This window comes from Meleagris gallopavo, chromosome 15 (assembly GCF_905368555.1).
Source record: "Meleagris gallopavo chromosome 15, MGAL_WU_HG_1.1, whole genome shotgun sequence".
Lineage (NCBI taxonomy): Eukaryota > Metazoa > Chordata > Aves > Galliformes > Phasianidae > Meleagris > Meleagris gallopavo.
In genome coordinates this window covers 3,623,584-3,650,422 of record NC_139418.1, presented here as the reverse complement: position 1 = coordinate 3,650,422, position 26,839 = coordinate 3,623,584, and the positions used below count along the sequence as shown (strand labels likewise).

Below are 26,839 nucleotides of genomic sequence, written 5' to 3'. Positions count from 1 at the left end.
AAGCAATATAATTTAAGCAAATTAATAATACAATACCATTCTATTATGAAGCATTAGAAGAAAGTGAAAGTATCAGATGATTTCAGTGCAGAGACAAATGTCACATAAGATATCAGTAAACAAATATGTACATTAATACAAGTTATACTTTCATGATACCAAGTACCTTAAATTGCCATGCTGCTTATTCAGTTTAAACAAGTTAATGCAATAAAAACATCAAGTTTGCAAACAAAGTTTAGTGCCAAGATCTGAATTCTCATATTGTTTATAATTACTGGCCCCTTTTTACAATTTTATTTGAGAATCTATCCAAATATTGCAGTAACATTCCCTACATCCCACCACAGCTGCTCCAGGCAGATAGACTACTTTAATGTGAGACTACTTTAATTCCCAATTAAATTAATGGATGCCAGGTTTTCATGACTGAGCTTGCATTCAGCTCTCCTATTCCTTCCCTTCCTCAGGTAGCTGCTCATCAGATCTCGGGAAATGCCTTTGAATTGAATTGTTTGGTGGTTTTCTGTTTTTTTTTTTTTTTTTTTTTTTTTTTTTTTTTTTTTCCTGAATCAACAGTGGATTTCTTCCAATCTCTTCATTCACTGGCTGCAGTTTGAGGGAAAACTAAAATATTTTATCTGGTTTTTAAATTCTTTCATTTATAGTTTGACACCTTAATTTTCCATTTTGCTTGACTTCTTTTTAAAAAATATTTTTTATTTCTTTTAATGACAGTGTGACAGTAGTATTCTACTATAGTGTTTGTTGGAAAAGGAATCTCAAAAGACTTTCTTAAGAAGCAAAGTAAATCACTAGGCTAAAAGCATTTTATGAGGGCAAGAAAATGATTAGTATAATCATCCTCCTTCTGAGCACCAGCACTTCAAACTTTCTTGTTCACTCTAGATTATTTTGCCATTTTGAGATGGTCTACCTACCAAAGATTAAACAGACGAATTTAAGCATTTCCGATACAATGATACTTGACAGAGCTGTAGTGACTGAGTGACTTTGTCATATTTGATTTTTTTAATCCTGTGTAAAACCTATTTTCTGTAATATACTGCTAGAGGAATATTTTTGTTTGCTTCATCACTTTATTACATTAAAATCTCAGAGCTCGATGAAAAATCCTTTATCCAAAGTATAATTAAAATTTTAAATCTAAAAGTACAAAGCACAAGGGCTGCTCTGAATGTAATGTCTCCGGTTTTATTATGTTGGTTGTATAGCAGTAGAGGTTGAACCAAACCTTCCTGCCAGTATTCCATTGCATTGTGTTGCTGTGTGGCAGAAGGCAGCAGAGGGGCAGTCTGAGACAGTAGTTTCTGACATGGAAGTCCATGTGAATCAAAGAGGTGAAATTGAATTCCTCCATGTGGAAAAAATGGCACCCACTGGCATTCATCAGTGTTTGTTGAACATTTGTGGAGACCAAGCAGTAGATGTGAGCACAGTGAGGAGGTGAGTAGTGTGTTTCAGCTGTTGCAACTGTGGTTCACTTCCACAGGTGCAGATTTTTATGAGTGCAGCACACAGGCTCTTGTTCATCACTGGCAAAAAATGCATAGCTAATGGTGGTGACTGTTGAAAAAGAATGTTTTGTTGTAGGTGAGAATGTTCTTTATCAATTAATGTTATTGCATTCTTTGTTGCATTTTCCATGGAAAAAAATATGAGGCATTACTTTTGGAGCAGCCTATGAAAGTTAGTCGTTATTTAATTTTCCAAGTTCTTAATGTTGTTCCATTTTTTCTTTTTTTAGATTTCTCTCAAAGGTAACAGGGCAACAGTTGTAGTAAGTCATTCTAGGATGAATTTTAATGAACAGATTTAATTTTTATTACATAAGAAACCCCAGTGGAGTTTATGGTGCTATTATTTTTTTAGCATTTTTATGTTCAGTAAGGGGCAGAGACAAATTCATCACAGTCCAGTGGGCTGCAGAATTATTTTTAATAGTTTCACCTCTAATTTAATGTCATTTTCATGTTTATAGCAGGCTCTTTTATAGTAGCATCAGGTTACCAGGAGATTTTGCAAGGCTAGAATAGAATAATAGAAGTCATTATGTGAACATCTTGTAGCAATCTCTGCAAATTATACAAGAAAAAAAACAACAACAAACAGCTGTCAAGTATTTTGAAAATAAATGCTGACCTCAGATATCTGAGTGTACTTTTTTCCCAGTTATGGATGCTGCAACATTTTGTAGCCACAAGAACTGTCAGATCATGTATTACAATCCCTGGTTTCAGCACTCAGAAACACTAATGCTCCTGTTATTTTTTTCATGTTCTCAGTGCCCCTTTTAGCACCACAGGCATTCCAGAAGTGTAAGAAATGTGCTTCATCTTTTCCTTGATGTGTTACTTTTCATCCTCTTCTTGTCTGAATCTTACCATCTTTTCAAAGGGAATTTCATAGGATTTTAGGAAATAGTGCTTTCTTGAAGCATTTATGTGCTAAGATGTGAAAAAGTGTTTGTGTATATTCAGCTGGAGCTGGGACTTGCTCATGGCTTGATGAAAGGACCTGTTGGCTCAGTTAAACACCTCACTGCCAGGTTTCCACTTAGACTCGATTAGGGTTTAGGAAGAACTCTCCATGCAGTTGTTCTATGTAGAACTTGACTGGATCGGGCTGAGCATGTCATTAGTGTGTAACACCACATTTTGTGTGAAATGTACCCATCTGAATAGTAAAACTTTTTGAAAGAGTGTGAAGTCGCAACATTGATGTTTTATACAGAATGCTTTATAATGTGTAAGAGACTTGTTCGTTTTGATTGATCCTGTTATATTAGGATACTGGTGAAAACCTGCAGCTGCAAGTATGTGACAATACTGATCTTCATTAGAAGGGCTTTTCTTGGTGGATAAATATCTGGGAAAAGAATATTTGTTTTCTTTATGACGGATTGCATCATATGTTTTTTACGGGATGGTTAAAATCAAGTGGTGGATTTTGATGTTTTAGGCAAAGAGTTGTACCCTAACTATGTGCACACAATGCAAGTAGTTAGGGTACAAGCAGTATAACGGGATGAACACTGGTTGGGACTTCTAACTACTAATAAATTAAATTAGTAATTTAAACTAGTGTGATTAATTTTTTTTTCCTATTTGTTTTTTCATGGACTTGGATCAGCTTGAGTACCGACCCAAGCTGAAATATCTCTCTTCAGGTATAAGCTGTTAGCTGCCTAGCTATGTAGGGTGCTGTTCAAGTCCAGTGTTACAATTCTGTTGGAAAGTTTACTCCAGAATTTGCTGGAAGGTACTATTAGACAAATTCTGTCATGCCTGAGAACATTCATTTATAGTTTGGAAAAAAAAAGAAAAAGGGACAAAGTACTTCACAGTTACCTGCCATAGGAGTTATATTCCTTAAGGTAGTTTAAATATATTTAATAGTTACTAAAGCTAATGGTGAAAGTCAAGTTGACTCTTAGTTGTATTAATTTGTTATCGTTGTACTGCAAATTTCTCAGCTAAGCCATTCCTTTCAGATAGGGGCATCTTTGGCTTGTTAACTTCATTATTTTGTTTGATCTTCTGAAAGACTTTAGTGATGCTTTCAGGTTGTTCAAGGATCTATTTGCTTTCTGTTGCTTAAGCAAAATGCTTGACTTGATCTTTTAGCAGAGTAATTTGTTTGTGAAATTAGCAAGGGACAAAAAAAAAGGCTTATACTGATTGGAATTTATTTCTCTTTGGTCAGAAGAAGAGAGGAAATGGTGGAACAAGCACTGTTGTCAGGAGGTGTCTCTAACATCAGTACAAATTCTAGGAGTTTCATAGAACTTTCTTAAAAACTATAAAGGAAGTAGGACTGGGAATTTTAGTGAAAGCCAAAGAACGTTTGTGGCCTCCTTTTGTGTTGCTGTGCTTGATAGCTTCGCTTTTGGAAATCACACATACAAAGCCAGAACATCAGCATTTTCAGAAAAGCCTCTGAACCCTGCAAATTACAGCCAAAGGCAACTTTAGTTTCCTTGATGTAGCCTCCCTAAATATAGTGATTCTATGTTTCTGTAGTGATTTTATTCACAGTATATCAATTAATTTAATGTTTTAAAAGTTACCCATATTTATTCAGTTAGAGCTTCAGTCTTAATTCCAAAATGGCAGAATTCTGAAATGACAACTTTTTAATGTTCAGGAGATTTTTTAGTCTTATTTTGACCACTTAGACAAACACTCTGCAGTGATTTTCCCTGCCTTTCTAGCCTACAAAATAAGCAGTACCTAGTTCTTTCAGCATATACTGAACAGAGGCAGTCACCACCTTTAAGGACTGATGTTAACATGAAATATCCCTGTCTCATTATTTTCCAGTCATAATTTTCCTTCAAATTGCAGGCGTTCAAAAGCTGCTGAGGAAATTAGAGTCTCAAGTTAGACTTAATTTCCTTCTTTTGTGGTGTTAATACTCAAAGACAGCATGTGGAAAGCAAATATTTGTTGCTTGCAAAAATTACACATGACCAGGTCATGTCTGTCATGCAGTGAGTAACTTTGTATGCAGATCTTAATGCTTTCACAACATTTGCTTGCAGTATCTCATTGGGATCGAAACAAAAGAATTCTCTTGAAATTCTGAATTGAAATTGAAATTCTCTCCCGAAAAAGCCTTTAAGAATAGAAGTTTTAACAAATATTTTACATAGCTTCTTCCATAAGAACATGGATGAAGATGTACTGAGAGTACTGACAAGCTGCAAGCAGGCTTGTGAGGGAAGTATTTTCAACTGAAAATGTATGAAAGGTGCAGAGCCTACAAATTAAAAACAATTTCCCTACAGTACGAAATTGCCTACTGTGATGAAATACCGGAAAAAGCTGGCAGAAAGGAGGAAACATGAAGCTGCCTAGAGTGATTTTTTTTAAATGACCTCTACGTGTACAGGAATGTTCATCAGTCAAGCAAGGAGTCTTATTTCTTTGAGTCTTGCAGAATAAAGCAAAATGCTGTCTATGAAGGTGAATACATTTGTTATTGAGAGAGATGAAATAATTTGTGTCTGGAGATTTCTCCAGTGCATATGTTGTCTTGGGTAGTATTTTATTATTTATTCTTTTTGATGAATACATAGAAAATCTAGTTCTGACTGTGAGCAATGCCACAGATCTCTGCTTGTATTCCTGTATATGTGTAAAGGTTCCCTTCTGCAGTGGTTTCAGTAATGCTGAACAAACTTTACCTGAGCACCGAAGACTGCAGTTTTATTTATTTATTTATTCAAATCCTGCTAGCAGGTTTTGTGAACCACCTGAAGATGGGATTGGGATGCATATAGAAAAGAATTTACTATAGATCAGTAATACATGATGCAACTATCTAACTTCAAAAAGAAGCTTTTAGCAGTGGGAAAGATTATAGGATTTTGTCTCTGAGGAATAAAACAGCAAGGTTTGAAGATTACTTCAGACTGGTGAGACAAGGTAGGGAAGGTGCTATGGTGTTTACCCTTGGAAAAAAAAATTGGTCTTGGCTGAGCAAGTTTTAGGAATACAAATGGGCTCTGGCTTGGCCATACTTTACTTGAGATGACGTGATGCCTTTCTGCATGAAGTGTTGAAGATGCAGTGAAAAATAAAAACAGGATTTTCATTTATTTGTTAAGATAATTTTCATTACTATGTTACTTGAAATTCTGTTTTTTACTTAAAAAAAAAAAAAAAAAGAAAAAATATCAAACCTGCCTCGTCTGAATACGTGAGATGATAGAACCCATTGGGTGTTTTGGAATAAAAGATTTCATAGATTATAAAAATCACAGATTTCATAGATTATAAAAAGCTCTTTTGGAGCGTATATTAGTAGTTGTCAATTCAAAATTTATTGTAGGGAGATTATCTAAACAAAGTTTTACTGATAACAAGTGAATAAATTCAGTCCTACATAAACAGCTTAGGAGCCTTTTTTTTTTTTTTTTTTTTGGCAGTGTTTTCAGAGGTAGTTGTACTTAAAACTCAGAAATTTCTCTTGAAGAAATGCTTGAGTGCTTACGGGGAGATGGAAGTTATCCAATGTGACAGGTTGGTGAGTTGGAAAGTGCCCAAATAGCTGGTTCATATCATAAAATTCCACTGCTTTTTCTTGTATAAATATGATATTCTACTATTTTCTTGTTCATTGAAAAAATATTTAGAAATACTTTCTGTTTGTGTAAAAGTGTAGACATACGTATTACACCTTAAATTACTGTACATTTACATCCAGGCTTTATAAAACACCAACATATGTGTATCTGTATGTAGACATAGGTGTACAGATAGCCTGTGTGTAGGTAGACATGCACCTCAGAGATTATTGCTTTGCAGACCTCAATACTTTGATTAGAGCCACTGTCATTAATAACGTTTGTCTTTTGACCTTTTTCTTCAGTGGGTAGCTTTAACAAGCAATCCAGAAACTAAACTTAGTACATCTCCTGAGCAGCAATCTAAAACTACACTTAAAAGAGGTCACAGTTTGCCTTCTCCAAAGGAAACACCCTGTTTTATTCTGTTGGCTCACTGTGTCAGAGATGGATATTGGTGGGATGACAGTAGAGGTTGAACCTTCCCTCCAGTATTCCATTTTGATGGTGTGCAACAGATGGAAGAGAGGGGCAGTCTGAGACAGTAGTTTCTGACGTGGAAGTCCATGTGAATCAAAGAGGTGAAATTGAATTCCTCCATGTGGAAAAAATGGTACCCACTGGCATTCATCAGTGTTTGTTGAACATTTGTGGAGACCAAGCAGTAGATGTGAGCACAGAGAGGAGGTGAGTAGTGTGTTTCAGCTGTTGCAACTGTGGTTCACTTCCACAGGTGCAGATTTTTATGAGTGCAGCACACAGGCTCTTGTTCATCACTGGCAAAAAATGCATAGCTAATAGTGGTGACTGTTGAAAAAGAGTGTTTTGTTGTAGGTGAGAATGTTCTTTATCAATTAATGTTATTGCATTCTTTGTTGCATTTTCCATGGAAATAAATAGGAGGCTTTACTTTTTAATGTTCAGGAGATTTTTAGTCTCATTTTGACCACTTAGACAAACACTCTGCAGTGATTTTCCCTGCCTTTTGAGCCTACAAAATAAGCAGTACCTAGTTCTTTCAGCATATACTGAACAGAGGCAGTCTTTGGTTTACTTTTGACCTATGTATATAATGTATTGAATAAAAGGCTTTGGCACCTTTCTCCTCATATCCACTACCTTAATTGATAACTTCTGAGGTCTAGCTGTTCTTTCAAATATTAGTTTCTCATGTATTACCAAATGATTTTCTCTATATCTCCTGTGGTTTTTGTAGTTTTTTATTTCCCTGCCAGTCTAGTGTGTGTTGTTTCAACTAGTGGAGTATTAAACAAAAGATAGCAGCATCTTGCAAAGTCATAAGTTCATCTGAATTTTTGAGCTTGTTTTATTCAAAACTTTATTTCCTAAGGTTAACATTCCTTCATTTCTGTTCTGAACTTCTTCCTATAAAGTGTCTGCAAAACTTGTTTACTTAGTCTACAACTTTTCTAGACAGGGGAAGAGTAAACCCAATCCATCTCAAGTGTCTTATGCTGGTTCTGTAGCACAGTCCCTTCCCATCATTCCTCTGGATTTTTTTTTACTATCCTCAGAGCAACAAAAATTGATGAACTTTTTCTTACAATGGATAACTTCATTAAGAAATTCATGTTTCTTCAGAGTCCTTGTTACACACTGATCTTTTCAGGGATTCATTTAACATGAGAATCTTGTGTTTTGCAGAGATCTGTATCATCCTAGAATTGAGTTGGAAGTGACCTTTAAATGCTACCTAGCCTAACTTCCCTGCAGTGAACAGGGACACCTACAGCTCGATCCAGTTTCTCAGAGCCCCATCCAGCCTGACTTTGAATCCCCACACTTCTGGGCAGTCTGTTCCAATGTCTCATCACCTTTACTGTAAAAAATGTCCTCCTTATATCCAGTCTAAATCTCTCCTCTTTTAGTTTGAAACCATTTCCCCTAATGCAATTGCAACAGACCGTGCTGAAGAATCTGTCCTTTCTTACAGCCCACCTTTAGATCTGCATGTTGGCTGTAGCATGCAGGGGTAACGTAAAATGGCTCAACACGTAGTTGGTAAATGTTCACTGAAAGTCCAGCTGCATAGAGGCAGATAAACAAAAACTCAGATTGTTGTTGCATAGTATATCCATTCAGTTGAACTTTAGCAACATTTATTTAAATTTGAATTCCTTTTCTTTGCACACTGAGAGTAGGTGTCTCTTGGTTTCAGTCTTGCTGATTTGGACAAACAGAAACCATTATTCCCTTAATGGGATTATTTTTATCTTGATGTATGTAAAGTTCCTTTTACAAAAAGGAAACATGATCTCTGTCCCACTTGTATGTACTGAATAGGATTCTTTTGTGTTTATTTATGAGCTGCAGAACCTTTAGGTAGGAATATATACGGTTCTCTAAAACTAAAATTCAAATAGTAGGAAAATAATATTGCATATTATGTTAAATTTCAGTTAATTAATGGTTATGAGAGTGATTATGTGCCCTTGAGAAAAGATAACCATGCAGAATGCAGTAAGGCAAAGTATGTAACAAAAAAAAGAAAGAAAAAAAAAAGCCTCCTTCTATGAAAACTTTACAGAATTGTCATTGCTGCGCATCAGGATTTTGAAAAGACCATAATGAAACTGCATATTTCTACTATGTATATTGAACTATACATATGTGGGATGCATGCATGAAATTTGAATTTGAGGAAAGACTATTTCTAACTTAAGTCATTTAAAAAGAGAAGGAAGTTGCTGGTCTTACTTCTGCACTTAATTGTTTCTGTCATTACAGTATTTTTTTGCCATCAGTGAACCATATGGAAGAGACAACTGTCACATACATATTAAACATCCCGCATATGGGAGATGGTAAGAGAAAAAAGCATGCAGGTTCTTGCTTAAACATTCATTATAATATATAATATTATATAATATAACATATACATTCTCCCACAACTCTGGGTTTCCTGTGAAAGAATTGAAACCTGTGCAGAAAGTTTGTGTCTTATCGCGGTAACACACCTGGAATTTCAAGTCTGCATCTTGAGGCTTTTTTACCTCCACTCATGTAGGCTGGTGGGTGACATCAGAAATGCAAATGACAGTATGTTTTGCTCTCATTAGTTGCAGTTTTTAAGTACTAGGCTAAATATACCTTGCTGTAGATCTTTCTAACCTTCTGGTTCTGAAAAATATTTCAGTGTAAGGGAATTGAATTATGGCAGTTTAGAGACTGGATTACCAGAAATTGGCTGACAGTTACTGCTGGAGGTATGGAAATTATACTGATTGACTTTGGCAGGTATATACAGAGAAGGGCATTTCCTGTTAGCCTCTCTATTATTTGATGAGAAAAGCTGCAGGTGGAGAAGGCCTCCCAAGAAAATCTGGTATCAATTATGATCATGGCTGCTTTTCAGTATCAGAGGAATCTCTTCTCAAGTTTTATCCATCTTAGTGCAGCCTGCTAAAACAATCTAGTGATCTGGAATGCCTTCTCTTTCAATTTTTGTGAAATGAATAAGTGATACAAGTGTTGATGTAATTGTCAGCTGGGATTCATGTAAAACTTCTGTTTCGTTTCACTCAACTATCATAAGCCGGAATTATCCAATCTTGAGAGGAATTGGAGAGAACAGAAAGCAAGAGGGAAACCTTTCCTTATTGTCTGCATCTGCTATGAGTTATTTTACCTCAAGATGCACCAATGTGATGATTTTGGCATATATGATGATGGATACAGTTAAATAACAAGCAATACGTAATAGAAAACTCGTTGCTGTTACTTGTTTATTTGCCCTTAGTAACTCCCTTCCTTTGGTTTTGCATTTGCAGATTTCAATATCTATTTCATGCTGTCCATGGTGTAGGCTTTCAGGAGAACTCTGAAGACAAATTTTTACAGTCATGCTTTCAGTTTTGTTCACCAGCTGGTATCTTCAGTTCTCTGTGATTTTATTCTGTCATTTTATAGCCTACTTCTGTCCTTTTTATTTTAATGTCCTATATATAGTTCAACGTTGCTTGTGAGGTGTCCAGATTATGCAGTACAAGTCCCTTTAAAAATAAATTGTAGTTATTGCCTAGCTATCTTTTCTAAAGGTAGAGAGAAGCTGTTCTCCCGATTACTTAATATTTGGTAGGAGAAGACTTGAAAATAAAGCACTACAGTTAATTCTTTGCAGCCAGAAAGTACTGCAGCCTTGCAATTGCTCTGTATGCTTTCCAGCACACCCACTATTAAGAGCCCCAGGCGCTGAACGTAAGCTGTGCTGCAACTCAGTTTGCTAGAGGTATGAATTCCAAGTTATAGCATTATTGCCATGTGCAGCATTATTTCAAAATATTTATGGCTAAGTATTGTTAATTCTTCAAAGCAGCAGGATGGCAAATCTTTCATATTCGGTCCCACTGGGGTAAGACAAGTGGATGATTTGTTTTTCACACTTTAATAAAATACTATTCTTTTATCCTTTGATTTCTGCTGACTCAGGTAAGGAGAGTTTTAAATTGTGTCAGTTCTAACAATTTCTAAGTGTACAAAAATAAGTGCTTTGCCCCATGATATTTAGGAAAAAATATGCTTATTTTTATTGACAGCTTTTTAATTTGTGAATTCAGTAAGATGAAAAAGGCACAAGTCGAACAGGGCTGGGCATTCGGCTGGAACCCAAAGGCTCTTAATGACTGAAGTGCGGAGGGTGACAAGGTGAAAAACACACTACGAAGGTGGATTTACAGGTTTTCTGCCTGCTCTGTACCTCTGCTTGTGAACGAAGTGGTGCGATGCGTTCAGCTCTGAATCTTGATAGTTTTTGCAAAATCTCTTAATATTAGTTTTAGAATGCTGACATAAATAAAGGGAGACTACAGTTAGAGAATCTCATTGAGATGAGAGAGCTCTAAAGCTGAGGCAGAAACTCAGTAACTATGGATCTTTCAGCATGCTATGTACTATGCCTACAGAAGCAAGAGGAAGAAAAGGTACAGCTGCATACTTTAGGAGGATAAAGTGCAGTAAGATAATGAGTTGTTTCTGGTGCATTTAACAAGATGATAAATTCTGTAAGAAAACTAAGAAGAAGACAGTATAATGGCAGGAAGAAGGTGAGATGATACTTCAATATGTGTTTTTGAAGGCAGCTAGAATCAAGCAGGCCTTGTGCCTAGTCTGTCTTCAAGTCCTTTAAGAGAGGAGAGCTGCAATCTGATTTTTAAAAAAAATCACAGAAGTGTAGATGAGCATTTTACTGTTGTCTTGATAATGCATTTCTGAGGTGACAGAACACAAAGGATATCGATCACACTTTTATAATTTACTGATGTGGTCACTAAAGGAGAGATTAAAACCTATAAACAAAAAGGTCACTGAGTCTTGCTGAAGAAGTTAACATGTAATTTATCTGGGCAACATAAGCAAATGTCCAAGTGATGTCAAGGGCAAAAACACTCATCCCAAACCACCACAACTTCTTTGCCTCATATCAGATAGCTTACATCTGCTTTTATAACTGGTATGAATGCAAATTTTGCTTTAGTTAACAAAGTTATTTTTAGAGAAGGTAATTACTGATAAACATTTCTGTAGTAAATCTGCACTGCCCTGAGTTGTTGGGGCACTGATTTGTCTTTCAGTGTTGTTTGTTTTGAAATTCAGACTGTTCTGAGGCTCACATTTTGAAGGTGTCCAGGAGTTGTGAAGATTGAAATATGCATACTCAACAACTGTGTGGAAATAAGTGTTTTCAAAAATACCTTGTAGTCTGAAATGAATTTTCCACGTGGGAAGGCAATAAACTTCAAAGGAGACAGGAAGATAGCATATACTTAGTAAAGTCTACAAATAAACTGAGAATCGTGTTCCTCATAGGATGGCAAATCCCTAAAAAGTAGTCTGTAAGTTAATCACTTTAAGTAACTGTCTTAAAATCTCTTTCTCTATGCTTTCCAAGACTCCTCTAAAGACAATACAGAACAGCCTATGCAATGAGTATTTCACATGATTGTGGCATCGTTAGTGAGTCTGAGAAGAGCAGTCTGCATATTAAGTGAAGGTGTTGTATGTAATATGGCCAGCCCTACTTTGGTGTTTCAGGAATGAAGAACACCTTTATTGTATTTTGTATCTCTGGGATGTCTTCCTGGGGGGCTTCATAGCATTGCCAGTAATTTTATAGCAGTTATTTCCTTTACTCCTTATGCCTTACAAGCAGTACATCACATTAGTGACTCTGAGGTTATATTCACAAAATTATAGGCTTTTTTTTTTTTAATTTAAAATTATTACTTTATTTCCTCAGACATAGCTTCAGATGTAACTTCTACATCCTATATACCATGACAAATTTCAGTAGTTTAGTTCTGAAACTGATACTGGAGTTGATAGTATTTGGAATTGTGTTTAGTGGAGGTGTAGGTTGCAGTAGTTCAAAAGCCCTCCTTTTGTACGTTTTGTTAGATATATACTGATGTTCCCACACATTGTTTATTGCAGCAACCAACCATAAAAAAAAAATCCTTGTAAAACTGTTCAGGAGACACATGCAGATAGTATCAGAGGCGTAACAAATATGGAGATAAAGACAAATGTTCCTTCTTTAACAAAAACAATAAAGACAATGGTGTTATACCTCTTTCAATTTCTAACCTGGTTTTATTGCTCATTTTACAAAGTTAAACTGGTTACCAGAGTACCAGTTCAGTGTTCTTAATTTGGAAAGGGACAAATGACAATTAGAGCTGCCAAACTGAAAGCACTTTGACAGCAGCATACACATAAATATCAGGAACTAGCACCAGGCTCCTCACTACAGCAGTTTGACTTTATCTCCGTGTTTCAGCTGCTAAAAAAAAAAAAAAGAAAAAAAGAAAAGGAGTAGCGTGGATTCTTCTTGCTAGTTTAGCTATACCTAATGACAAAACAGCACTAGACTTTACAAAGGCAGACTGTGATCTAGCAAAAGGATTAATCCAAGCAAGGAAGGCAGTGCTGTTTTTAATCCCAGCCTAATAGAAACCTAAATATTGGTGACTGCTAATGTTTCATTACTGGTTTGTGTACCTCGGGAAAACTAAGATTTTTTCTTCAGCTGTAATGTATGCTGTTATACAGACTTCAAGTCTCTTTCCATTAATGGCTTCAGGATTTGGTGTGATTCTCATGGACTTTTGATAAAAATTGTTGCACTTAGGAAGCTCAAGTAGAGCTGTACTTTTACTGAATTAGTGTTACTGAATATGGTTAAAAAACCCACCTTATTTAATTAACAATAATATGTATTAGTGCATTTCTTAGAAATTTGCTATTTATTAATTGTAATTATGTGCAAGTTTCTAGATTTGTTAATATAATGCTTAGGTGTTGTTGGAGAGCTATTTTCATTGAGCCTGATTTTCTCTGTAAGATTATTTTAAAGCAAGAGGCAAGTTTTTGAAGTTTCTAACAATGTTAAGGGTAACTTTTCTGATAAAGCCTTACTTTAACCATTCAAAAATACATTGTAGTACCATCATCTGTGATTGTGCAGTTGAGGTTTTAAATTTAATTTTTCTGTTCTTGTCTTATGTTCAGCTGAAAAGGAACAAAATGAATTAAAGGGTGGCTGAGTTCTGGGAACAGATGAGCTGGCTCTATTCTGTTTTAAAGAAGTGAATCACCAGTTTAAGACATCTGTCTTCTCAAAATGTGTAGATTTAAAGATTTAGAAATAGAAGATGTTATTGCTCTTTCTCTGCTTAACTTTTTGTACACGCTGGAATAAATTGCTTAATTCAAGCCATATCTTCTAGGCCTCGTTGTCGATCTCCACTGCAGACTGTGTGCTTTATTTTGTAGTACTGCACAATTGGAAATACCCTGTTACTGGTTTTTGTTTTTGTTTTTGTTTTTTTTTCCTGCTGTTACATTTCTAGAGCACTAGATCCTGCACAGCCCAGGCATTGTTTTATTTGTTTCAATCCTTTTACCAATTGCAAAAGGCCAACCAAACTTTAGTACAATAAATAATTTTTTTCTGAATGTGAAAAAAACTTAATATTGCTCATCTTATTCTTTGACAGCTTGTATTTTGTGTGTGTTTTAGATGTTTTTGTGTAATACTGTCTGGGAAAAGCAGTAAATTTTACAATCCTGTACTTTCAATACAGACTTAGTCATAGGATCAATCAATTGCAGTCTATTCTAGCTATGGACTGTAGAAATTCTGGGTTGGATTTGCAGAAACAAATTGCAGCTGCAGTGAAAGAACTGTATGGAATTAATTTTATTTTTGAATATTGTTGGGAAATCAACAAAATGTTTTTGAAAAAGAGTAAAAGCAAAATGCTGAAGGATGTATGTTCTAAAAACATCGCGCTGCTGTCATGCCATAAAACTTTGTCTCAGTGCTTTTATATATGTTTGAGAAAGTCAAATGAAATAATTTCAGAGCTGCCCTGATTGTCTAGCTTACTCCCTGTTAAATCTTACAGAGCAGTGCTGTTACCATTTCCTTGTGTTACAAAATTTTCCTGCACTTTTCCATCTGATAACCTACTACTTACACGGTTGCATGTCCTTTTGGCTACATTATATGAATGAAGAACATAATTGAACAAAGAAAACACCATGTAAGCAAAATGAACACTTAAGCATCAAGCTTCCTTAAAAAGCAGGTGTAAATATAACTGCAATTTCTTTGGCCATCAAAAGCACTTGAATTATTAGAAATTATTCATGTTTACATTTTGTTTGCTTTTTAATGATGAGGGTTATGTCTTTACACTCTGTGTTGGTAAATCTCTCTGTTAGTGACCGTAAATATCATCCAGTGTGTTTTAATCACTGTCTTCCTTCATCACTGCAGAAGTCCACCTACACAAAAATTACTCTCAGAATAGCCACTGAAGCACTTTTACATTAGTACTGAAGTGGAGCTTCATTCTACCATGCTTCTGTTGCTGTTTGTTTTCCTGGTGCATTTACTGTATTTATTCTTGTGGTGCTGGTATTATCTGAAGTTACTACGGCAACCTGTCACCATTTGCTATTATAAAGTATGCTGGGATTTAGTTGCTAGGTGTTGAAGTTTGTTGTCTCACTCATATGACCCTAATATTTTTCTGATGCTTCTTCTGTGCACGTTGTATCCAGAGCTAATATTCACATATTCACCTTAAGAACCAATTTCTTTTACTTTAGCTAAACTTTTCCAGTACTTACAGTAAAGGAAGCCAGCATTATAATTCATTAAAATTTGATGAATTTAATGAAATAATGCTGCTGCTTCTTATTTTTTTTTTCAGTGGACAGGAAATTTTATTATTTCCTGAGACATTTTCTCCTGTGTCTTATTTTCATTTGACTTCCCATTTACTTTGCATTCCTACTCCAGCTCGAAATGTTATTTATTTCCTCATCTATTTCTTTACTCGTATTTTTTCTTTAATTGCTTTTTGAAAGCATATCAACTGATTTATTAATTCAAAATTAGAATTCAGTCCTGCTTCTGTTCCTGGATTCTTTTATATCTAAATGTGTATGAATGTTTTAAAATTGGAAAACATCCTTCTTATTGTATCTCTTTGAAGAAGTACAGTATATTCCAGTGTTGTTTGTGATAATTTTTCTTATTATTCTTAGTATTCTCTCATCAACGGAGTGTTTGATTTTTTTTTTTAACACATTTGACCTAGTTTTAAGCAGCCTCTCTGCTTTAATTCCTTGGATAAATCCTAAACACAGATGAAATGACTTTCTAGGCTTCTGCTTGAACTTCATCTTGTTTTGTGCAACCTTTTTTTTTCTTTTCTTTTTTACACCATTCAATCTGTACACATAATACATGATTTCATTAAATAAACTTTTAAATCCTCAGCATTAGACTATTGTTTTTGTAGGCTGTGCTTGATTCCAAATGCCTTCTATCTAGTGAGCTTGCATTCTTCATTCAAAGTGTGAGAGGTAGTTACTGTGCAGAACTGAAAATAGCTTTTTTCAAGCATTTCATATTCTTTGCATATTTTAGTAGCAGGTACTTAAACAGCATGGGAGAATTTAAGAGCATAGAGATTTGCAGATTTGATCACAGCTCTCTATATTCCTAAATGAGGCTGTTTTCATGGTGAAGCTGAGAGAGCATGAATACTTGAATAATCCGAGGCTGCATCTGAGAAGTGAATGTTTATTGCTGGTGTTTCAGTTTTAGAAGGGGAGGGGCATGCATTTAACCTGGGAAGGAGCAGGCAATTAATTTCTAATAGCTGAGATTGTGGGCAAGAAAAATATTAGAGATTAATTTGTATTGGTATATTTTTGTGCTTTACAGATGTCTGGAAATGATGGAGTAAGTTTTAGTAGCAAACCAGCTGTCACCTTTTTATTTATAATGTAGCATTAAGTCACACTAATATGAATTTGATAGGTGGGTGCAAAGTACCTGTATAGTAATGTGTGATCTTTGTTTCTGGCTTTTTTTAGTAATCAAAACATATGATCATTACTTATAAAATGACAATACATGACGATTAAGATTAGGCATTCATGTTGTACCATAATAACAGATATAGCTAGACACATTTCAGAAGTTGGTTACAAGAGCAACAAAAAATAACCTTCTTCATGTCTTTATGTCTTTAAGCAACATAACAGATCTATTCAAGGCTTGTAAAGAAATCCTACTTATTTCAATAAATGATTATTTAATATGAGTATAGAAAGGCATTTTGTGTAAGTTTAATAAAAATAAAGGTTGTTTTAAATGTACAATATTCTCTAACTTCTGTCAGGTTTTTTGTTTGTGTTTTTTTTTCCAAAATCAAGACATCGAAAAGAAAAAAATGACAGTTTCATTTCTGCATCCTTTGCAATTCATTATTATTTCCTCTTATAAATTTAACATCACAGGAAACATTTTTCTGATTCACAACTGTTAACGTGAACTTCTACTGCAGGAAAATCAGCATTCCTTTTAAAAAAGCATCAATACCCGAGAACACACGATACCTTACCTGAAATCTTTGAGTGTACCCACAGGAAATGTCTTCTTAGTCTTACAAAGTAGATAAGCCTCTCACTAGCTCTAATGTTACTCCAAGATAAAGTATAATAGGTCTTTTATATTGTAATTGTCACTGTTTATATGCAAGAAGTGTACTAGATCTGCTCACGCAGGAATAAATAAATAAAAAAAAGGCAGTACAAACTGAACAGCAGCTAACATGAAAGTAAAAGACCTCTAGTGGCCATAACCTGAAGTTAAAGGAGGTTTCCCTTCTTTAGTAGACAAAATGGTTGTGGACAGCAGTCTGCATGTTTGATACTTCGGTAAGGTATGTATTTGTTGACTTTCTGACACAGCAGAAATGTAAAGCAAAGCAGAGTTCAACAGAGAATCTGACCTGAAGGAGAAATGAGCTTCTAATCAGAGGGACTGTGGGGAGTCACTGCTGACACTTCTAAGCCTGCATGATGAAAAGAATCAAAGTCAAATCAATCTAGAAAACTATTTTGCATGCTCACTTCCTTCAGATTCTCTTATTTTAGTAGAATCAAAGCATGTAAGCAGATTCACTCCTAAAACAGTAATTAAGAAAATTAAAAGGTATCCGTAAGGAGGATTCTTCACTGTCTTAAAGGAAAACGAACAATAATTAAGCATGCATAATTACTGAGAGATAAGAAATATCTTTGTCAGTCTCAGTCAGTGGCAGTGAAAACCCAGGCTTATGAATCAATTTTATATATTGCATTGTTTCAGCTTTAGAAATAGAGGGAAATAAAACATTTACTTGTGAGGAAGTTTGAGAGAAGTTATGAGAGAGAAAAGTATTCAACCAAAGATTTAGAGTTCAGTAATAGTTCCTTCAGTGCCTATAAAATTCATCCTTTCTTGCAGTATTTCTTCCTGTACAATACCATAGCCTTTATTTCTACAGTGATTAGAAATTTTTGATCACAATATTCTTTTCTTCCTCTGAATTCATAATGGTAGAATCCTAGGAAATATCACCTGCTTTTCAGGAGTTTTTGGGTAATATTTAGTTGCGCTTTATATGTAAGTACAGCTCAGACTATGTGCTTCCAAGTACTTTTTTATAAATGATGCCACTTTTTTTCTCCAGAGATGGCCTACTACCAGGGTGGTTTTTGAACTCTGATTTCACAGTATGTTTCTTTCATCTGAGTTTGTGAATGTTTGCGTTTGATTTTATTTTAACATCCATAAAAAGATTTATTAGGCATTTGGAGCAGTTCAGATCTAGACTACAATCCAATATCTAAAGTAATCTAGATCTGTTACCTTTCTATTGATTGCTTTCTGTTTTCTTTCAGAGTCATTTTGTTGCATGCATGACAGCCATCTTAAACCAGATGAATGATCAGCATTACTCAGTTTACATTGAAACTTTTCAGACGAGTTCAGAACTAGTGGTGAGTATAAAATAAACATGGATATGATAAATAATTTTTAGTATTTTATAAGCTATGAATCATTGGTAGCGTTGTTTAGTATTTTGCCTGGTTCTTCCTAGCATGAAGTCTATTTCTGCAAATTTTTTGCCTCTAGGTCATTTTATTTCCTCCCTCTTCTGCTGGTGTCCTTGGACAATATACTGTGATCTGAAACCTGTGATCTGATTGAGGTCATCTAACCTTTAGGTGATAATTTAGAAATCAAGAATTAAGTAAGAGGATCTTCGTTATGTACTGTTTTGAGGAGAAACAAGTTAAAATACATCAACAAAACAGAAAATCAGCAACAACAAAACAACCCTTAATTAATCAAACCTTCCATTCCCATTTTGCACATGGTGATCAGTTTCCACTTTTCACTGCTGGTCAAGATAATGTTACACGCTAAATGCAGTTAAATGCCTTACTCTTCTGATGCTGCGTACTGTGTCAGTTGTTCCTGGCATAAATGAAGAATATTTGCCGTATTTTTCTCATTTGTATCAGTAATCACTGGTTTTGTCCCTTATCTGTACTTGTGACATAACTCCAAAATAAGCTGGGTGTAGGGTAAGGTTTTCATTACATAATCTACAGTTTCTGCATGGAAGTAATATTTTTACTTGGGAAGGTTTGTCTGCTTTACTTTCTTTAGTATAGTCAGTGCTGTGCTATAATTGAAATGCTAACAGATCAAATCATGGGTAGCTTTTGCAGTTCTTCATCTGCTTGAATTTATTTGAAAACATATGAGTATTTTCAAAATAATTTCAGTTTCCAAGAAATTTGGGTACTTGATCCTAGATAATATAATAATGGAAAATAATAGAAGTTTTAGTGAAAACTATCAAGTGCAGAATACTTCGTCTGCCTGAACAGTTCTTCAGAGAAAATTAAACAAAAACAACAAAATACACCATGGTTGTTGTTTTTTTTTTTCTGTTTATAGAGGTACTGGTTTGTTGACTTGTCGTTTTTTCAGGAGTACAAGTATATGTCTGAAGATGATAAAGATTTGTTCTCAGTACTGTGGAGAGCATTTCTTTCTCTTTAAGTAATTTGACAAAGTACAGTCTTTTCAGAGAGCTGCTTGCTAGATTTTGGTAATAAATGATGACATTTCAGCTCACTAGCCTCATGCACTTTTAGCTGACTTGCTTAGAAATTCAAGGTTAAAACTGCATGTATGCAGTATACTTGAAATACCAGGTGCACTTAAACTTTGTGTTAGCAGTCACAGTTTTATTGTGTTTTGTTGTTCCAGGATTTCTTGATGGAAACATTCATAATGTTCAAAGATCTCATTGGAAAGAATGTTTACCCTTCAGACTGGATGGCTATGAGCATGGTGCAGAACAGGTAAAAAGGTGCTCATATTCAGTGTGCTTGTGAAAAGGGAACTCGTTTCATATCTTACTAAAAAGTGAACTTTTGCCCTTCCAGCTAAGATGACAATATAATTCCAACTTGCTTGATGCCAAAAAGTCAACATCTAAAATAATTCATTAAATAGTTTATCTGCTTATGCAGTAAGTCCATTTATAAAAGAAAGGGAAAAAAATAACCCTAAAGTGGAACTATATACTTAGTCTGTATGTTGACAGTCAAAAGAAGCAAAAGTCTTGTTAAATCTTAACAGCACAGTTTCTACACAGATTTAGAACATCCTCAGTGAGTTCACTGTGATGCAAGTTAGCAAATGCCATTTTCTTCCTGAGCTGAAAAATGATGAAGACCATGTCTTTGAGTACATCTCTATATTTGTAGGAGAGGGCCGAGTACAAGATGCTTACTATAGCTCATGTACTTGAGGAAGTGTATTGCTATAGCTATAGTATGCATCATCTGTTCATGATTGATTAGTTGAGACAGGTTTGTTATCTCTCTCGATGAAGACAGTATCTAACCAAAAGCTCATACATTCACATTTATCATACTTGCTATTATTTACTCTGAGAGCTTGCTATTAATAAAAAAAAATCTTTGAGTGCTCCTACATGATTAAACTGACTAAAGGAAATACCTTGTGGACTTAAACTGTGCAAATTGTACACCTTAACCCCATCCTATAATTTATCAGAATAAATGATGATGAGATAAACAAGGTGTTGGTCAATATTTGTTAAGCCATAGGATGACTGTGATCTTGATAGTAGGATTTCACACTGTGAAAGTGAAATGTCACATCACATAGATTTTGATACCACATGAATTCTTTTCAATTTGTAGCTTGATTTCATGTGATATGGAATTGGAAAGAAGAAAAGTTATGTTTGTGTACCTGCACACTGATAGCAGGTCTGGAGAGTTAGTTTGGTTCAAGGTATCACACATGAATTTCCTGAGTATCCTTGAAATACCGCTTGTTTGAAGAAGAAAGGAATATTTTTCCCTTGAGTTGTGAGCCTTGTTGTTTATTATGGGCATCAGTTACAACTGAAAGTTTTTGGCAATAAGGAAAGTCTAGTATATAAGTGTGCAGGGTGGAATATGAGAGGATTTATTTTCTAAAAACTTTTTTTAGCCATTCTGAGATACTCTTTTTGTGTCAGTCTAAGGACTGCAAAGTAAAATATGATTGCTTATTGCATTGTTGGTTCTTGTGTCTGACTACAGAACGTGCAGGTGAGGAAGAGATTCCTCAAAATTTGAGCATTAGAGGCATCAAGACTATCTGCATTTGTAGGTGAAATTGAACAAAAATTGAGCTGTGAGCATGTGACCATCTTATCTCATGGATTTTACTATTTGCTGGATTTTCCTCCCTTTCACACAATTTAGTTGAAGCTGTTGCTATAAATCTCACTAACATGGGGTCTGGATTTTGGGGAAAATGTCTCTTGACAACAAACACATTAAGAACCATAGAATCACAAGATTGGAAAGGACCTGCAAGATCATCTAGTCCAATCATCCTCCCATTACCATTGCTACCACAGTGTTCCATGTTAAATTGAATTAAGAATTATGAAGTGTATGTGCTTTGTTTTTTTTTCCCCAGCAAGAGTTCTTCTGGAGAGCTAGATTTTGATAACGTGCTGTCATTATTTTTATTTTGTAGAGAGAAAATAAACTTTCATTTTCTAGAAATCATAGAGACTATAGTAACAACTAACTCTCAAAGTTCCAACTAACTCACGTGTCGATAGATGATGTTAATTTGAAATATTCCACAATTAAGTAATTTTAATCCTCTAGTATTGGATTGCAAGAAGAGAACAAATATGTAATGATGTTGATAATCACCTTTGAGTTGTTAGTCTTAAGGAAAAGATTCATTAGAAAATTTGCAGCATTATGATATCAAACTATACTGTTTGGATGTTGGATGTATTTTGTTTTTTGTTGATTTGAATGAAACAACATTAACAAAAAGATTTTTTTGTGTGTTCTATGATTCAAAGTTAGGATTATTGCTCTAGTGGGTAGTGATTATGGCAGTGAGGCCTCAAATGCCTGAATGCCTAACCGTCACTTTATGTCACTTGTGTACACTAATTTTTAAAGGGATCTCTAATCCCTCTTCTGAGGGGGACAGGGGCATATATACTGGTTGATGTGTTCATTTAAGGTAACTTTTCGTGTACTATTGTGTAAGTAATAGCAGTTTCAACCCAGATCCCCTATCTGAGTCAGTCTTTGGCCTAGAAAGATAAGATCTATTTCAGTGTAGGTTGTTAAGCTGCTGTTGAAATTTGCAAGTTTTTTTAATGTACTGATGATGATTCTTAAAAAACATGTTTAGTAGTGTAGTAACTTAACAGACTTCTGTTATATATGTACACATACCAAACCTCTTATGTGTGTGTGTGTGTAAAAAATAATTTCAAAATCTATAAATTCCTATTAACAGTTGTTTTATTCACAAGTAGAGGATTTTTAACTACAAAGAGTGGAAAAGAACCATCAATCCTGTTCAGAAAAGATGATTTATGGGTTTGGGGGTTTATCCAGCAGTATCTTGCATTAAGAAAATGATTCTAAGTGACTTAACAGTAATATGTAAACACACTGGTTACCTAAACTGACTTGGCACCTTTGCTTTTCCTAAGGTTAAGTAAGTAAGATGAGTTATGAGTCTTACTTTAATGCTTTCATTTTATGTTATATCAATATCAGGGAGGGGAGGGATTTTTGTTATTAGTCATTATGGAATTTTTTTTGAGGGGTCACTTGTTCTCTGAATTAAATTGAAGCCTAAATTAGATTTTTAGATGTCTTATTGACATGCTTTACCAGAAAAGTAACAAAGAAAAAGAAGAGATCAGACTGGAGTTCCCTGTATAGGAGAAAAAATATATATACAAAAAAATTGTTAGTACAGCTAAAAGTTTGCACTTTTAATTTCCCTTCTTCTGAGCAGAATTATATGCAGGCTCTCTTTAAGCCCTGAGGGTCGTGTTTTACCTTAAGAATTTCCCCTTCTTGAATTTGCAAAAACATAAGAAGCAAGCTGTAAGGCATCTCCATAGTGTAACACAGCCAATGGCAGAATGTGGTTGGCACTTCTTCCACATGGGCATTCAACAAACCCTCACAATCTCCCCCAGATGCTCTCCTGCATTTTGTACCTTGCAGGGAAGTAGACATTGGATGGATTTCACTGCAGGATATATTGCACTACAGAAAAGTAAAATTGGAGTGCAAATAGAGGCAGGAGAAAGTGAACAGAACAACCAGTACCACAAAATCAGTCCTGTTTGTAGGCATTAGGTGTTCCTGATGAGCAGGACACAATAATTGTTCTTCTACATAAACAGGTCAGAGTTATGATGGGGATATTTTGACTAAACGATGTATGTCTGGTGCAGATAATGGGAAAATAGTGGATGAGAACTAAAAAGGTACTGGAAAATTGTAAGAGGAAAACATTTTTTAAGAGCATTTTCTGGGAAAGGAGAAGCCTTTGTCCAAAGAAAGGGAGAATGGACACATTCTGCTAATGCAGAGAATGTGAAAAATCGTAAGGTAATGCAATTCAAATTATGCTCAGAGTAAGCCATAGTATTAAATCCTGTTACATGACGGCTGGATTTATGATCCTATGGGTTTTTTTCCTAACCTAAGCAATTCTGTGATTCTATGCCCAGGTTAAACTGTTGCAAGAAAGTTCATAGAGTGGGAGTAGAAATTTAATTGAGTAAACTTAGTCAGACTGTACCTACATCAGGATGGAATAGTCCAACTCAAATTTCTTAAATCAGTATTAAAATTGATGTATTGCGTGCTTTCAAAGCATGTTCTTATTTCCAAAGCCCATCAGAATGTGAAGGAGACAAAGCTGAACTGTTCCACTAGCAACTGAGAATCAGAAACAGAGTACTTTTGTTTTTCTCTTTTATTTTATTTTTCTTTCTATCTTCCATTAACAACAAAGTGGGAAGGATGCTCGTTTTCATGTCACGCTAGATGCAACAGAACACTTTGGGAAATAGTAAAATCCTTACCGAGGTCATGAGAATATAATATCTGAGTTATTTTTGTGATCCTTCATAAGAGATTTAATTAACTTCTGATGAGAGTTGCTTACTGCACACTACTTGCTTGTTGCCACTGCTTGTGTGTGTACTTTATTCCATTTGTGGTACGTAGATTATTGGGTATTAGCTTATTAAAAGCAGTAATTTCTAGGTGTATGGCATTTGTAGGGAAATGATTTTCAGGCTTAGCTAATACCACATGGCCTGTTTGTCTTTTTTATTCATATCTTTAATTTAGAGACACATAATTCCTTACAGGAGATTGCCATACCTCACTGTCATCACGAGCTGCACAAGGATTGAGATTCAAAGAGTTAAAGAAAGGATTAGGGTGGCTAGCAACTGAAAGGAAGGGCATTTATTTATTTATTCCTGAGAGGGGAAAAACTGCAGTTTAGCAGTTTAGGTTAGTTTTTGCTCTTTTCAAATATATCAGGTGTTAGGTTTAATTTACTTAACTAAAATGGATGGCAGTGTTGTGGCTTACTTTAAACAAATAAGACAATTTGGAAGGTTGATCTGTTGTATGAGTAATTTTTTCTCATTTTCCTGTGGAAACCTCTGGCCTCAGCAGGCTTGATAGAAATGTGATTGTTTTTTTCAAGTGCTTGAATTTTCAAGATGTCAGAAACCAATTACACACTTGTTCATGGTATATTGCTGAACTTATTTAATTAAATTTGTGGACAAATTATTCTAAGAACAAGTACAAATGTCTAATGAAAATACCCCTTTATGCATACGTAAACAGAAAGGTAAATGGAATATAACAAGTTCAGACAGTCAGGTATAATAACAAGATGTGAGCTCAGATGGTATGTTTTTCTATAAGACTAAAAATGTCCTTGTTTAAATGCAGTTCCCCATGAGTGTATTTATATGTATGGATAACATAAACATAATATATAAAAAGATCCTTCCAGAGAGTAAGAACATACTTTTTGTTAATATATTTTTCTTCTTGGTGGGTTAATTGCTGCACAGTGTCACGAGGTTCACAGATTTGCACATTCTTTCCATTAAATCTAGGCATGTGTTTTCTAGATGGCTTTCCAAATTCTCACAGAATTGATTACTTGTAATAGGGAAATAGAACAAGGTTTGTCTGGGAAAAAAGGATAAGGTAAATAAAGACTAGGGTCAGTTGTTTCACTGTGGGTTTTATAATAATTTCTATGGAAAGGTACACTTACAGCTGCAGCTGATGTGGCCAACTGAGCCATTTCATAGAATGGCTTGGGTTGGAACGGACCTCAAAGATTATAAGGTTCCAACCCCACTGCCACAGACAGGGTCTCCAACCACTAGATAGGCTGTCCAGGAGCCCATCCAGCCCAGCCTTGAGCACCTCCAGGGGATGGGGCATTCATAAGTTCTCTGGGCAGCCTGTGCCTGCACCTCGTTACCCTCTCAGAGAATAATTTCCCCCTGACATGTAATCTGTCTCCCCTGTTTTAGTTTAAAACCATTCCACATTGTGCTATCGCTATCTACACATGTAGAAAATTGATTTATCTCCTGTTTATAAGTTCCCTTAAACAACTGGAAGGCCACTATCAGGTCTCCCTGAAGCCTTCTCTTCTCTAGGGCAAACAAACCAAGCTGCCTCAGCCTGTCTTCATAGAATAGATGCACCAGCCCTCTGAACATCTTGGTCCTCCTTTGGACCTGCTCCAACAGCTCAACATCTTTCTTGCGCTGGGGGCCCCTGACCTGGACACAGTTCTCCCAATGGGGCCTCGTATGGACAGAGTAGAGAGGAAGAATCACCTCCCTGTCCCTGCTGGCCACCCCTCTTTTGATGCAGCCCAGAATACTGTTGGCTTTTCAGGCCTCAAGTGCATACTGCTGGCTCATGTTAAGTTTTTCATCTACAAGAACTGCCAAGCCCTTCTTTGCAGGGCTGCTCTCGATAGGTTATTCTCTCAGTCAGCATACATATCCAGGACTGCGCCGACCCAGGTGCAGCACCTTGCACTTGGCCTTGTTGAACCTCAGTAGACTGACATGGGCCCATCTTTCGAGCTTGTTCCAGTCAATCACTCACATCTTCCTACTAACACTGCAGTATGTTTGCTTGTACTGTCTCTGTATGTTGCCTGTTGTTAACCATGTTATGGAATTACCTGCTTATTTTCAGAAGAGTTCAGCATAAATGTATAATTAATATTCAATTTCAAGAATGTATTTTGTATCTTAGATGAGAGGTAGGCAGTCTTTAAAACATGCTTTTATGGATGCTGGATGAAAAGCTGCAGATAAACAGGCTGCTAGCAAAATCAAGAGATATGAATGAAATTATTATTTTTTGCCATTTTATAGCAGCAAGGCAATTACTACTTCTCTAGGTGTTGCTTTTGTATTACTGTCAAATTACCTCTGGTATATGGTAGCACCTAGTTTTTTTTGTATGCTTGGCATAGCTATTCAATGTCAATTTTCAAATAACAAGCACTCTACTAATAAAGAAAATTAATTGTACAAAACAATAAGAAAATAACAGCTGAATAACAGCTACATTAAAGCAGTTGTTTTCTGACCATGCTGTTTGCATATTCTTGTTATACATTAAAAAAGATTTTAGGAAAATGAAAATTGCTATATTATTAGAACTTAATCTGAATGGAAAAAAAAGATGCTTCAGTCTGTAGTGATACTGAACTGAGACAAAGAGAAATATGATTAAATTATTCTACTTTCCTTGCACCACTAGTTGTATTTTTCCAGTTACTGTGGAAGTGAATTGCTTCCTAAGTGTTGCCATAATTATGTTCTTAAGAAGAAGGTTTCACTGGCTACAAAATTTTTAAGTGGTATTTTCATTTGCATTGCCCTCCATTTCTAAATCAGTGATAGTTTGTCTCTTTATTAGCAGATATTT

General features: G+C 35.3%; 2 protein-coding genes across 2 annotated transcripts in view; one reads left to right on the top strand and one right to left on the bottom strand.

Moving 5' to 3' along the window:
- Window positions 1–17,212, bottom strand: part of INSYN2B (inhibitory synaptic factor family member 2B) — a 28,856-nt gene extending 11,644 nt beyond the window's left edge. Inside the window, exon 1 of the mRNA XM_031555669.2 lies at window positions 17,035–17,212. The gene's annotated coding sequence lies outside the window, so the exon portion shown is untranslated. The remainder of the gene's footprint in view (window positions 1–17,034) is intronic.
- DOCK2 (dedicator of cytokinesis 2) overlaps window positions 1–26,839 on the top strand; it is a 158,750-nt gene that overhangs the window by 73,109 nt on the left and 58,802 nt on the right. The window contains exons 28-29 of the mRNA XM_010718884.4: window positions 18,359–18,457; window positions 19,743–19,837. Of these exons, the coding sequence (XP_010717186.3) occupies window positions 18,359–18,457; window positions 19,743–19,837 (194 nt within the window). The remainder of the gene's footprint in view (window positions 1–18,358; window positions 18,458–19,742; window positions 19,838–26,839) is intronic.